At 38.1% G+C, this 15,859-nt stretch overlaps 1 protein-coding gene across 1 annotated transcript in view; it reads left to right on the forward strand.

Annotated features, from left to right (window-relative positions):
* The window catches only part of LOC109859620 (kazrin), an 88,495-nt gene that overhangs the window by 14,917 nt on the left and 57,719 nt on the right, over window positions 1–15,859 (forward strand). The window contains exon 2 of the mRNA XM_020438016.1: window positions 9,392–9,537. Within this exon, the coding sequence (XP_020293605.1) occupies window positions 9,438–9,537 (100 nt within the window). The 5' untranslated portion in view covers window positions 9,392–9,437. The remainder of the gene's footprint in view (window positions 1–9,391; window positions 9,538–15,859) is intronic.

The following is a 15,859-nucleotide window of genomic DNA, read 5'->3' on the forward strand; positions in this document are numbered from 1 at the left end:
GTTAACGCGTCGCGCATATTACGTGTCGCGCCGTGGCGCATACCCGCGCTATGCATTATGAACCGTGCTTATTCGCCGCACTCAGCTCGGATAGAGGTCTTCGTATCTATCTTCCACAACACACCGGCATACGTACAGTATATTCTCGCGTACGTAGCGCGTCGGTGTATCCCTTTTTCTCCTAAGCTTCCACCGCGATATAACCCATCTAACGTGGTATAAATATTCATGTCTCTAACTCCATCACGCACCCAGTTTCTCTCTGTTTCTTCTCTGCTTCCCGGTCTACAAGGTGTTCCGGAACTCTTGGCGGAAACGCAATAATAATTCGACTTGCATTAATCTTTTGAAACTTGCTTTTTGTATTTTTAACTTGTCAAAATATTACCGGAATATTAAAAAAAAAAAAAAAATCAAAACCGTGCTTATTTAATTAGTTCATATAGTTCGGAATCTATAATTAGACCGCTGTGTGTCTATTAAAAGGAAGTTTAGAATTATACAAATTATATTTATTGCACAATTTATTGTACAATTATATTCATTGTATAAAAGAAAATAGTTTTTAGATAATTGTGTGAAACGTGACATGTCTTCGCTTTTTCTCTTGTTATTTTCTCTTTTCTATTCTATTCTATTCTGATCTTGCTCTAATTCCATTTCACCACAGTGATCTATGTAAATTCTAGAAAGAAAGATAGAGAGAACATAGAGAGAAATTGGAAGAGAGAGAGAGAGAGGGAGAGAAAGCGTCGAAACACTAGGAAATGAGAAGGAAAGAGATGGTAATTGGTTGCTCATCCAGTCAGCGACGCAAAATAAATTTCCTCGCCACTAACTAAATTTGAACACGGTCACCTATCTTTCCAAGCGCGCCACATACATAGTAAACGGGGGACGATTAACCTTGCGCTTGTGCAGAACAAAGGAAAATTTCACTACTACCTTCGCGTCTTTCTACGTCACTCGGTACGTGGTTCACCACGACAGGATGTATTACAGGTTGCTCGTGATTTTGCGACCTCATTTTGTTTTATTCTTGTTTTATTTATTTATCAGTAAATTTATTCATCGTACGTGTTTGCGCATGTTTGTTCGGAATTGTTCTCTCCTTAAATCCCACTTATTTAGAAACAAAATACACGTAACAGCATAACTGCATTAAATATTAAAAGATTACTATATCTGTTTGCTATGTACCGACTTACCAAGCAGTTAAAAATTCAGAATTATTTTTACATTTACTGTTCGGACAGATAAACAATTTTTTCCAAATAAACTAAAATAGACAAAGAAATCTCGGTTGGGTGTTAATTTTCCAAAAATTGAGCAATTATTTTTGCAGTTACTATGATCTTGATATAATGTTGCATTATATTTGAAGAAATTAATACATGAAAAAGAACAACAGACAGAGATAGAAACAATATCTAAAAATGTAACGAGATCTTCTGATTACAAAATTTGGAAGCTTACTAATAAAAAAATTCAAACTACGTTTAGATCTAACATAATCTCTTTATATACGTTCGTTCTTGTTTCTCCAACAATGTTTCATGACGTCATTTATATCGGTATAACAATAGTAACAAAAACATATAGGCGACTCAAGTCATCTTCTTAATCTTCACTTTTTCAGTTTTTATTGCAAAGCATAAAATATCATTTCTTTAATTGACTTAAATTCGTAAGATATAAATTGGAACGTTAAAAAGAGAGAGTTATAATGTTTTACAATTTTTGTTGCTCGAATTATAAGAATGTGTCGAGAACTTTGAGATCTTATCAGTTATTCAAGAAGGAAACGGCAGGAACTCGAGGTAGAATTCGAAGGAGATATCCATCCACGCCAGTGTCTATTTGTAACCGCCGGGAAATTCGCGGCGACATCTCGTCTGGAACGAAAAGGTTCAAGTACCGTTTGCATTGTCGTACCGTCAGTCACGAATCGTCGATTCTTCCGGTCCGGCTTTCACCGTTAAGACTCATCCTGAATGCTCTGTCGTGCGAGACAGATTGTTCCGGGCGTTCATTGTTCTCGGTTAACAAAAATCAAACAGGTCGATTAAGAGAGCCGCGGCCCGATCGCGATTTATATATGCATCTTGTAATGACGGACGGTATCAAATGTCAACTCGATTTCTCTCTCTTTCTGTTGCAAATATATAGTCTGTTTTTATCTTTTCTCTTTGACATGATTATTATTTTATCTTTATGTGTGATTAATTAATTGCACATTTTATGCTAATTAAATGAACAACAGTCGGAACAGTTGTGCCTTGAAAATACAAGGTGCGCGAGCAATTGAAGCGCGTCCAGCGTCGATGAGTTTTCTCGCAAAGCGAGAATTGAGTCTTGTTACGAAAACGTAACGCTCAAGTTTAAGATAAGAAACTTTGTTCGACCGGTTCCGGAGAGTTGAATCTTCCGAAGTCAAAACAATCTAACGATTTCATCAAACTTCGTCCGTCGCTCGCTTAGAACTTAATTACGATCGCGTCAACTATCATTCGAGAAAAACTCGAGCGTTGTGTTTACTCTATCCGTAATGTACCTACTTGGATCTATATATATTTTTATATACAGCGTATAAAACTTTGAGAAAAAACATTTAGTTTCACATTTGAACGGATGTGTGAACTCTATAGCAGTTTAGCAAAATAAAATATTGAAAAAAGTATTAACACAATCTCAAACTATTATAATTTATGAATTTATTACAAATTGTACGAAAATAAAGTGAGGTTGAAGTTCTACTTTTATCAAATTTACGGCGATTTCCATTTTAATTTGTTGTAAACACAATTTTTGCTTCGAATGCGCTCTCTGGAGTTAAAACGAAAATGTCACGCGCATTTGCATCAGCGCTGCTAAACACATCTGAGGCGGAAAATAGCGCGGAAAAAAAAAGCGACGCGAGAAGAGTGGTTGGAAATTGCTGGACGCACTCGCTCCAGGAGGAGCTCACCTTGGTTGCCGCCTAATGCAGCCGTAACGCAATAATTATGCGGTCGAGGGCGCACTAATTAAGGTAGAAAAAAAAAATAAAAATAAAGCGTTTAGCTTGGCGCCATCGTTGCGGCTTTAAGCTCGTCTTGCGTTCTCTTACGCACTCGTCTTTTTCATGAAACTTACTGTCGCTTCTCTTCGTGAACTCGTTTTTTTTTTTTTTTTTTTTTTTTTTTTTTTTAATCNANTNCCCTTAGATTACAATCGCGCACGGCCGTGAGGTATTCTCAGGCTGCCTGCCGATGATATCGAGCTAACGATGCGGTTTATGGCGACGTCGAGGTAAGAGCGCGGCGTAACGACGGAGAAGAGGAAGAACGCGAAAGTCGTGATTAAATTGATACTCACTGGTTAAGGTTGCATTATAATGATTACAGCTCTTGATATATTTCTCTTGCGTATGAAGAATTTGGTTTCGCAAAAAACACAAATTATTAAATTTTTCCCCAAAGAGAGAGAGATCACTTTGATCTGTTTAAATTTGTTATTTATCTCTCTGGTCCAAAATTATATATTGGACGTGCGAAATTCTATACGAAACTGTTGACGAAACTTTGCCCGAGAAGTTGGAAACTTTCTAAACTGGGTGATATGCGGCTATCCGTGTATAAATTTTGTTAAGTGGCCGGATTTTGCGGAGTCACACCTACGTGGCGACGCGTCGTTCAAAATGCAACAAAGTTTAACTTGGATTTCGCGCGACGACTCGTTGCAACTCGAGTCCCACGACAACGGGCGGACCCGCATATTTACGTCTATGTCATAAATCCCAAATGCGCCACGGAGGCACGGAAAGCGTCGCGAAATCATTCGCGCTGCGCAGCATCTCGTGAGATTTCCTCTCCGAACATACGAGAGAAGAGGAAAACTTTCTCTCTCTCTCTTGATCTCGATCTCGATCTCCATCTCAACAGAAATGATCATTCGTCTGCGTTGAGAACTCCTGACGGGTTCAAGAAGGATCTGCAATGTGTTCTGGCGTTTTGTAATTTCCTTCTGAGGAAGATGCATTGAAAGCAGAATTGCTTGGAGAGAGAGAGAGAGAGAGAGAGAGAAAGCACGTTATTTCGGCGGTGTTAGTGGTGCAACAAAATTTCGGTATGATTTTCCTGGTAATTAATTCCGCGAGACATCCGCTTCTCTGAAAAGCTCTTGGAAGAGACTCGACATCGAGAGTAAATTAGACGCGATATGGAGTCGTTGAAGTTGCCGAGAATAGGAGGAACATTCGACGGAAATTGCAAATCAGTCGCGGCTGCGACGCAAAGTAGAATCGACCGGGGAAAAAATGTGAGACAAAAATAAAATATACCTCTTCCGCAAACGATAAGAAATAAAAGAAGAACGTCTCTTCCGCAGCTGATGTTATATTTTATTCATGTACCTCGTAACTCGGAAACGTGGTCGATATTACTACAATCACGTCGTAATTCGTATTTACGAGCACAAGCCGGTTGCGTGGCCGTTGAAGAGGAGCGTGATCGATCGGTGCGCACGAGAGTAACGAAGAATGTTGGTGACTCGGTCGTTTCGGCGAATATATCGACTGCTTTCGTGCCCTTCCCATTTGTTTTACTTCGGTAGATTCGAACGACCGGAATGAATCCCCTGAGTATAACTAAGATCATAGTAGAGTCTGTTGTATTACACGAAAGCTAATATATAAACCGACAGCCTATAAATTTGTTTGCACATCATACATACACATGTGTATAAATATACTTACCAATAAAAATCTTCAAGACATTTTTCTGATTAAAAACGTCTGATCTAACAATTTTTTTTTTTTTACTACCAAATTGATTTGCACTTCCAATCGGAGATCTTCCCCGATGAGGAAGCCGGCAAACTGCTTTACGAAGAAGAGCTGAAGCGAAACTTCGTCATCTCTCCCCAATGATTGTACCGCGGTTAAAGGGATCGTCGTACCGGTGAGATGTCCATCACGAAATTGGACACTAGGGGACTTGTGCGCGTCAACAGAGTGTTGTGCCAACGACTTCGTAATTGCCACAAACACACCCGACAATAACATTCGTTTTTTCGCGGGATGCAGTCGCACAAATTATTACTCCATTGTGAAACACAGCTGAGTCCTTATCCCCAGTATCTGCTTACGAAGGATAAGACGAGATTTAGGACTCGTCGTAAATTGTTCTGAAAACCGAGCCGTATACATTTCGTCTCTTTAATGGTTTCGCTTCGCTATTTCACGCGATATTTCTACATTTTCATTTATCACGTGTCTTTTGTGACAGGCATAAATATACACACACTTATACACACTTATACATAACACAAATTGAACTTATACACCTATCTTCTGTAAAAAATAAAAGTACAAAATCGATTGATGAAGGAAACCGCTAAATATAAATTTTCTCAATTGAAATCATATTTTTGATTTTCTTTTAGTTTATTTGTACGCTATATTTTCTTGAATCTGACGATTTTCAAAACACGATATTTCTTCAGCTGATTGTGGGAAGTTTTATCCGACAAATTATACGGGTCATCATTCCCTCTGCAGAATGTAATCCAATTCGTTCGTGACTTTATCGTTCTCTTCAGATGCTTTGTTCTCTATTTCATCAGCGTGAAAGTGTTTATTCATTGGAAGTTTATCGATACGAGGAAACTATGGAGAACGAGAGAATAATTACTCTTTGCGGTTCGCGATTCTCGTTGTGTGTTTTACCTCCATCACGTTACAATCGCTCGAAGTTTATTATTAACGCGACATAGATAGAATTACACGAGCTTCTCAATTACAAAACGCAAGACGAAAGTAGAATAATTGATTTTATAGTTAACACTCCCTCCAGTGATGGGAACTTAATTTTTTTCTAGTAATATATTAACATTTTTGTCTATGATTACTTTTTTACTTGACATTATAGTAGGATTTTAATTTGGATTTTTTATAACAACATTAATTTGCATTTTTTATTTTAGAGTTCTTTAGTTAGATCATAATTTTTTTTGATCTTGAGAAAAAAAATTGACAAGTCCTTAAAGCGTGTCAATCATTGGGTGTTGTTTTACTCTGTATATAGATCAATAATAAAATACTATTGGTTTGTTAAACTGTTTACATTATTATGTAAGATTCACACTTAAAAAACTACATAGATCTAAATATATTTATAATACTATTATATATAAATATATATATAATAGGTCTAAATATAAAAAATATAGAAAATATTTTTGTTTTTCAAAATATTTTTTAATATTCAACGTATGGCTCTCATTGACCAAAAATTTCACGTTGTTTGAATTTCAAGAGCCTTAAAAATTCTTTATTATTTTTGTTTTTGTTTGTTTTATTTGTTGCATGTAATAATAAACCACAATATTCTTTCAAACAACTGTGTGTAAATATTCTGAGTAAAATTGTTTATATCTTTGTATCTTTCTTGGATATTTTTTGAACAAATAGAGAGGATATATATTAAAAGATATAAAAAAAGAGTATTATATTAAAAGATATAAATAAAAATTTGAATAAAGTTCGACGCGGTAACGCATTAATAAAATATCTTATATATAGAGGCAAAGTTACGCGGATGTTACGATCTTAAATCTCTACCGTGTTGAAAATCGCCGGCAAAGATCTTCGCACGAATCTCCGCGAAAAGAAAAAAGAATGGAAAAACGGCTATAGATCTCCCTTATGAGTTCTGCTGTCGCGGTACATAAATCAGAAGCCAACTCGCAACTCTGCAAGAATTTATCGAGTCTAAACGCCCACGTAATACAATCCCTTTTCTGCTTTGTCGCTATAACATAAATATAGAATAATAAAACATTCGATTTAATGCTATAATACATCTCGCACACGATTCTTAATCCGTTGATTAGATTTACTATGGAAATGACAAGTACGTTTATATTTGAATTGGTTATACAGAGAGCAAGATCTCTCTTTTTCTCTTTCTTTCTCTCTCTCTCTCTCTTGATGTCGCAATCATTTGTTTGTACGTTTCTACACTCAATTCTCGACTTATTGCCCATAAAACGACATAAGATATTCTCAAAAAACACGTTTTCCATTTATCTCAATGAAAATGGAAAAGTGATTAAATAAAGAACAGCTATAGGACAAGTTTTGGAAACAGATGACATTTAGCATCGAGTTGAATGTGACGTTAAATAGAGAGGTGTATATACGAGGCAATGAAACACAGTGGAATTATTTAGCCAATTTCATTACGAGCTATCGCCATTTATCGTGCCAAACATGGTAGAAAGAAAAAGAGAGCGTATTCGCGAGTATGTAGGAATTGAAATGACGAACATTTAATCGCGCCTGTTCGCAGTGAACGCGATTTTATTCAAATCGGACCGTGGCTGTGGAAAACCAGTCTTGTGTTTATTAGTCTTCTCAATGAAATCATAATTAAATTCCTTTGCGCGACTATTTCAGACGTGATCGTATAATTGTATTTAAAAAAAATGTTAAAAAAATAAGAATACTATAAAACAAAACAATATTTTACGCAAAATATTGCGTGTACAATTTTTAAAAAAGTTATTACTTAAAAATTCTAAGAGAGTAATTAATATTATCCGAGTTGACTCTTTCTTTTTTTTTTCTGTTTCGGGAAATTATCAAATTTTCACATTTTGATGCCATCTTCTTCGAGCATTTTATGTACACACGGTTGCGAGCAGTTATCGGATTATTTGTCACTGCGCGTTACTTCGCGCATGACAATCGTATCGCGTTGGATATTTTCGGAACCGAAAGGGTCACGTACGAAACGGACAGCGAAGGTCGACTTTTTTTTTTTCCATCGAGTTTTACCGGCGATTCGCGCTTTTCCGCGCGTGATTTCTGACGCTGCAAAGGGCGCGCGATAGATCTCTCTTTATGGCCGTGTATGTGCGTCACAGTGCATAAATCAATGTTAACGTGGTTGAACACGGCGTGGATTTATCGAACGCGTCTTTCCCCGTGCGTAATGATAAATTATGACGATCGAATGACGGCGAGTCGCCTGCCCTGGTCCGTCGAGAGGGTGACAACGTGCGCGAGCGCGTGTGTGTGCACAGGATGACGTGTAATATGGGGTGCCTCGTCATTTTCGGGAGAACGAGAAGAGAGAGAGAGAGAGGGGTGCCCCGAGTATCGACGGCGACGCGCTGGTTATTATATGCTCGTCGTTTGCTCGCCCCCGATACGGACTTTCCGTAACATAATGGCGTCATCCCCGAGGCGAGTAACGAACGGTCCATCGTGTTACGTTGCGCAAACACAAACTTGCGAAAAGCGGTACTTGCCTGCACGATAATTCCATCCTTCCTGTAGGACGTTGATAAGCAACGTCGGATTTAAATACCTTGCAGGATTTAAATACTTTACAGGATAAAAAATAATGGGTAGATCGAAAAGACTTTGCAGAAGTTTTTTTTTTTTTTGTAATAAAAACTCGCGAAAGAATCAGAAATTGTCTTCCTATTATTCTTTATTTCTCTTCAGTATAATTGATAGCCAACTTTGTAACCGGAGAACGTTTAAGTGTCGTTAGCTCTTTGTTTCTTCGCGAGTATCGACAACGAGTCGGTGGCACTTTTTTCATTCGCAATCTTCCGGCCGGTAACTAGGCGCAATCTCTAACATTTAATTAGAGAGAAACTTTAATCGTAGCGCACTCTAATTAACATCACCGTGAACGTGGGTGGCGGCTGCAGTCGTGTCGGTTCATCTGAAGTATATATGTACATACGTGAACTGTTTCAGCACTGGCATACATAGGCTGACTTTTAGATAGTAGATGTAAGAAAGAAACGTATGGTAACGTTGAATTAATTAACATTGGCATAGTTTTACAAAATCTTGCTATTACATTAGCCTGACAGCGTGAAATCTGTATATATTATGCATATGCGAGACGAGTATCAGCGTTTAATAGACAGTTTCAACGCGCTAATTATACGAAAAGCTAATGAGGTTGTAAACATAAATACGAGATAGTTTGTATCGCACATTATTCCGCCATATCTTTCAAAACAGCGGGAAAAACTTGGTTTTATCTGTTTTTTTGTTTTTAATTTACAATAATATTTTTTTTATTGTTGATAATTTTTATTATCAATATTTTTATATTATTGACAAGAATAGTTTTATGTTATTTTTAGTTATTATTTAGACTATGTATATAATTAATATATATATATAAGTAATATATACACAATATAATTAATCTTTGCAATATGTTTAAAGATTTAACAACTTTGTCTAATGTAAGAGAAAAAATCAACGACATTGACGATGACCGCGTTGAGAAATCTCGATGCGGGACCGAACGTCGAGAGGAGCACAGAAAGCAATTCAATCGTTCTTACGAGAGCGTTTTTCGCGCAATGTCAATTTCAGATACGTCCACGGCAGAGACACGCTCGGCGAAGAATCGTTCGGGAAAATGAGCGCAGCCGTAGAAAACGGCGTGGACGCGTCGAAGCCGCGCGGCGGTGGTGTTTTCTCGAGAGCGTTCGCCAAGCGTGCGCAGCCTTTCGAGGAAGGTGAGTCCGATGACAGCTCCTGGTCACTCCTGGGACAGGTTGCGGTATTACACGGGATTTCCCCGTGCTGGTGCTTGGGAAGATAAACATCCGCGCGCGCGAGGCTTCGTGGCCTCGCACGAAGAGAGCACGTCGGAAATTCGCGCCACACTTACGCGCCACTTTATCTCGTTAATTGCGTCAATTTTCAAGTTTCGAAAGCAAAAACACACGTTGCGCGTCACGTAAGATTGCAATTTATTAATTACGCACGTGCCGCGTATTGCACTTTAGCGGCTGAAATTCACGTTGCATTGATACGTCGTCATTTTGTTCGCATTTAAGTAATATAATATTTTACGACGACGTAATATCATATTTTACGACCGCGTAGTTCCTCGGAGATCGAATATCCTGACGATAATACGTTGCGACACTTGATATGTATAATACATCATCCTGTTACTTTTACTGCCGCGTATGAATCGCACGTGTCTACTTCGGTCTACTGCAGTAGACCTACTACACGCGCGCGACAAGCTCGATATGTTTTCCTGCTGATATAATAGGCTATATAAAGACTCTCGCTTTTACCGTGCAGACGCTGTAATAATATTCGAATACACGAGTTATACATCACTTTATCCCTTATTTATCCAATCGAAACAATGCGTGTATAGCAATGAGCGATGCGAGCAAGAGAAAAAAAAAACATGAGAAAAAATGCTCTGTGCTCGAGAGAGCTTGGGGAAAAAAAAGAAAAAAAAAGAAAAAAAAAACAAACTTCCAATTTACAGTGACGTTAATATTGCAATATTCACGTTTGCTTTGTGTTACATCCTTTTTCTCTTTAATATTCGCGCTACGAATTCGCAGCTTATGGATAATGAATGAAGCCTCCATTGCGCGGAGGCTGCGCTCGCCGGCGAAATAGTCGCATTTATAAAGGATCACTCTGGCGGTTCTCGAGCCCTCTCAGGTGCGCCGATTTTGCCGTAATTCAAAGCCTCCCGCACTACCGTAGAATTCTGGTCTAATTGGAGAGAGAGAATATTTGCCCCGCTTACACTTCGCTTGTAACTCAAAACATTGCTAATCCATTAATCCTGTTTCCAGCGCGCCTGCTCCACGGAAGTCAGACCGGTAAACTGCGCGCTACGGCCGGATATATATTAAGCACAATGTAATTCAGGTAGTCGTGTCACGAGGATTACGGGAACTCGTTGCAATACCGGGTCGCGAGATGCATTAGGATGCATCGCGCAATGTCAGAACGTCTCTCGAGCGCGCGCGCGCGCGCGGCAATACTTTACTTTATTAAAGTTTTTAAGTTCTGTTACTATTACAGGACGATTTTCCGGGATATACGAGCCGCAAACACTATCCAAGAAGTTAATTTATCGGATAGTATTTTGCGACGTTAAAGACAAAACAAACTATACCAATAAAAACTTTATATTGTCTTTTACTATAAAAAAAATTACGAATACAAAATCTGTAGTTTTTATATTTATAAAAAAATTTGTATTTTTGCAATATATCCCATAGGGGTGGGATACATGGTTATTGATGGATGGGAATGTGCGATTCATTTCACAAACATCCCTAAATTACAAAATTGCTATAATCCATTTTTTATTTTCCCTCTCTTACACTTATATATCGCAAAATAACCGCCAAACGTTTTTATGAACCTTGTAGTAATTAGTTTACGTATCCGTAAAATTTGCGCTAATTTATCACGCTGGCGTGATAATCGACTAAATTAACGATGGTTTTGTTAATGGTAACAATAAAAAGCTGAAATCGCAACACAATACTAATGTAACATAAGGGCACGTAACAAGGTGGTTGCACGCAAATTATTCTTCTATTTTTTCTGACTTATGTGGCATAAAATGGGCGCGGCTCAAACCTCGGAGCTCTACCCTGCATGTATACGTATGTATGAAAAAAAAACAAAACAAATTTTTAATTAAAATCAGGAAATACTTTTCGACGAAATTCGTCGAAATTGAGAAGGCGACTGCATGAAATGCGAGAAATCCGACTCCTACCCGGAATGTCTTTTTTGCAATGGAATTTTTTAACTTTTATAAGGAGGTTAAATGAGTAATTTATATGTACGGGGACGCAAGTCAACATTTTAAATGGTATTTTAGAAGGTTCTTCAATTCGAATTTTCAACATGTATTAATTTACACGTTAAAAATATATTCTGCGCACACAATATCCAGCACTTGATTCTCTAAGTCTTATTTCTTGATCTTAGTTTATAATTAATAGAGCCGTTTATGAATATTTGTTTTAAATTTTTAATTTGTATTATGGTATATTTGATAACTTACATTTATATATGTAAAAAATAATAAATAAATATTATATGTAATATATACGTATAAGAGAGAGAGAAAACATAAAAAAACTTTTGGTATTTTTTGCATTAATAATATATATCAAGATTTTATTTACAACGTGAATTCAACAATGTAATTTTGCTAACGTAATCGTCACTTTTTTAACCAGAATTTTGCTATTCCGCATTTACATGATTTGACTATTATTATTAATTCGTCGAATCGGTCAATCAATTGCCTTCGACATTGAGGAAGTGTTGAGTGTGTCGCAAGACTTACGTGACAGATATAAGCGGACCCGAAGAGTCGCGTCGCAACACGCGTCGTGATTATCCCGGAAGCTAGAGCGATACGTGTCGTGGTTACGGACTTCGTCACGGTTCAAACGTGACAAAAATTCGCTTAGCATATAATGTATTACGTAACACGCACACACGCACATCGAGCTTGTTCTTTCCGATATCGGATACGTTTATCCGCGGCTACTCGATTTCTCTAATGTAATTATACGAGCTTCGTGTTCGCGGAAGGTAACTTGAACCAACAAATTCCCATCAATAACCAATCTTTTTGCTCTTCCGAACGCTACCGCTAAAGTTACGCTTTATCTTATGCCGAAACGTTATAAAAGAGTTCCTGTTTCGCATTAGTCCGCCTAAGCTCGGTGCGCGACCTCGATATAGTCTCGCGTTAGTCGGTATAAAAGCTCATAAAGAATCTCGCTTCCGACACACCTACACACATCGTGCACACACCGGCGCGCATAATATCAGAGAGCGCGCGCTGTATATATCACACGAACTCGCGAGACTCCCCGTTGCGCTGTTCGGAAAACGACCGAGGCGCGCTCACTTCTCTCGCTGTGTGTGTTTGCAGTAGACCTACATACAACCCTCGCCGCGACCTGGAAGGATCCATCCGCAAGGAGCCGCGTGTGCACTTCGGCAATACACCTACATCACGCGAGCTGCGAGATTGTACGTGTTTCTATACGGAATAAAAAAAAAAAAAAAAAAAAAAGAGAAAAAAACGACGCGCGGAGTCGTCCCTTCTATCGACGTCGCTCGCGCGGAATATTTCAACGCCGCCGGTCGCCTACTTTCGCGCGGGAGGGCACGTTTTCGCTCCGCGCGCGTTGCACGCGAGATTTATCGTGCCGCGCCGCCGGCTCGTGCCGTCGACGCGACGAGCTGATTCATTCCGGCCTCGTCTCCTCGCATCTGCGGATTCCGGAAACTTCTGAAACAAATTTCAGCTCATGTCGTGACATTTAATTACGCAAATAATATTCTGATGATGTAACTTCTCTCTCTCTCTCTCTCTCTCTCTCTCTCTCTCTCTCTCTCTCTCTCTTTCTCTCGAAAATTTTGTTTAAATTATGATTTAGAATCATTTTGATAGAATTTTTTTTGTTTTTAAGTAAATATCTCGTCCGAAAGAAAATAAAATTTTTTTATCGCGAAGTTTTCAAATTTGTTATTTTAAGCGAAAAAACGATAATTTCTCTAATTCGTGTTTATAAAAAACTTGGACGTATATGCTTTCTTTGCAAGGAGAGAAATATTTTTTGGAAAAGTGTCACCGTTATTAGGATTAATTTTTTAACGTGGAGATATGCTGTTTAATCGAGAATCTCTGGCGCTACCGAGTTTTCTTCTTTGTGCTAAAGTAGTAACGATCGCGCGAGATTATTCGGGGTGAGGATACTCGACGTTTTTTACGTGAGAGTGCTTCCTGTCGTGTTTGAAGAACCGCCACAATCTTGAGATCAGACTTTCGTGAAGAAAAGGGTTCTTTCTGTTTTTCTCTCTCTCTCTCTCTCTCTCTCTCTCTCTCTCTCCCTTTTTCCTGATTTATCTATTCGAGTGCGTTTCTTTCTTCTCATTCGCGATCAATCAGCTTAAAGATGACAGACAGAAATCTGAGCTGACGGTATCACAAGCCGCTTAACCGAAACCACAAAACTGACTGTTAACCCTTTTCTATCTTATATAATCCTCTGCTATCCGGCAAACCGATACAAACACACAGAGAGAACAATTTCTTTAGATTTAACAAAGTTTGTTAAATCCAAACAAAATATTTGATTGGAATAATCGAAACAAGCTGATTTTCAAAACAATACGATTGTTTGATTGAAATAAAATATTTCTTTAAAATTTTTATAGAAAATTATTGCTTCTATATAATTATAAAATTTAAACTTTATAATAAAATAAACATTTTATAATAACAAATAAACATTTATCTTTGTATTTTATATATCTCTGAATATAAGCTTTTTAATTATCTTAAAAACTACCTCGTATGGGAAAAATTCGTTATTGGAAATCAACCAGACTGCGCTCGAACTTAAAACTTCCGTGATGGTTAAACACTCTAACTATTCAGCTACTGAATCTTAGCGATAATTAAGTGCTAAATTAATATTTCAATGTTAAAATCTGCGACACACGACTTTTTTTTAATTTTAGATTGCAACGAGCATCGGAAAATTTGACCAATTATGATTTGAAAATCAAGAAATTGTCAAATTGTCGTGATGCTCGTGTGCCATTCAGCACGAAAAAAGCATGCCGTAGGCTCTGTTATCAAATCAAATATTATTTAATTGAAACAAATTGTTTCAACTGTATTGTTTTCGCCAAATAATATGATAGTTTTCAACAAAACAATAAAATGTTCATTTAAGAAAATTGTTTTTTGGTGCAAGATTATATAAATTGTTGGTCCCGCGCGCGAAAATGCAACAAACATGAGTCAAACAAACTAGAATTATTAAATCTAAAGAAAATTGTTTTCTCCGTGTGAACGTAAATTTATTGAATATTATTATTCTCTTTCTTAAATTGTTTTTAATTTTTTTAAATCATCATCTTGAATTATACAAATTCAACATATTTAGTAACATATCTAATTTTTAAAGAAATGTTAAAACGACTCCCAGTCTTTCTCTCTTCCTCAGTTTCTCGTTATCGTTCAACGCAGCTGCTAAACTGCCTCATTCCTTTTTTTTTTTATATCCACCTGCACTGGAAATGGTTTTCCGTCTTTGCAAAGTTCGGTTTCTCGATCTTTGCGGGCGAAGAGCAATTTTACGACGAGTCGTTCTTCGTGATCTGGCGATAATACGTTCCCTCGTCCTCCGAGGACTTTGCAGGACGCCCAGGGATTCTCTCCGGGAAGATGTTCGGCGATCTACAGTTCGTATCTTATCCACGGGAGAAAGAGAGAGAGAGAGAGAGAGAGAGAGAGAGAGAGAGAAAGAGAAAGAGAAAGAGAAAGAGACCTTTGTCTTTGGCAAACGAGACTTGTCGATAAAACGTGTTCCCCGATGCACTTCGAAGCTTCTCTTACTTCGTTGCAGCGGCAATTTAATTGCATTTAATTGTACCTTCGGGGCAACAAATCGTCCGCTATCTAATCGTTGCCGGGGATCCATCCCCGGACTTTCGTCACAGCGCGTCGATTACGAGCTCGCAAAATGAAAAGCTCGTTTCGTGCTCGGATATGAGTCGCGAAGCTTTTATCGGCGCGTTTATATGAAAAATCACGCGCGCGATTAAACTTCGGAGATTATCGGTAAAATACTGTTTAAATTCTCATTGAGAAATATCAACCCGCGACACATCATGTCGCTCCGTAACGCAATTACATGTTTTCGCGCAATATATACAAATATCTTGCTTTAAGCAATTAAAAATTCCGATAAGCTCGCGGAATTTTAAGCTGCGGCGATGATTTTTGACCGCGTTCAACTCGATCGCGCTAATTTGCAAATCGCGACTCTCCGTATCGATGTCACGTCGTTTCTGCAATCCCGACTTCGGGAGCGAAGTTGAAATACATTTTTAACGAGATATATATCGCGAAATTCCCCGCGTTGCACGGCTTACCGACTCGCTTCGAATTTTGCTTACGCCACATCAAAGCCTCCGCATCGCCAGCTGCATATGCAACTCGCTAAATTTGCGTTTAAGCTCGCG

The sequence above is a fragment of the Pseudomyrmex gracilis genome, unplaced genomic scaffold, assembly GCF_002006095.1.
Source record: "Pseudomyrmex gracilis isolate BER0280 unplaced genomic scaffold, ASM200609v1 scaffold_272, whole genome shotgun sequence".
NCBI classification, from domain to species: domain Eukaryota; kingdom Metazoa; phylum Arthropoda; class Insecta; order Hymenoptera; family Formicidae; genus Pseudomyrmex; species Pseudomyrmex gracilis.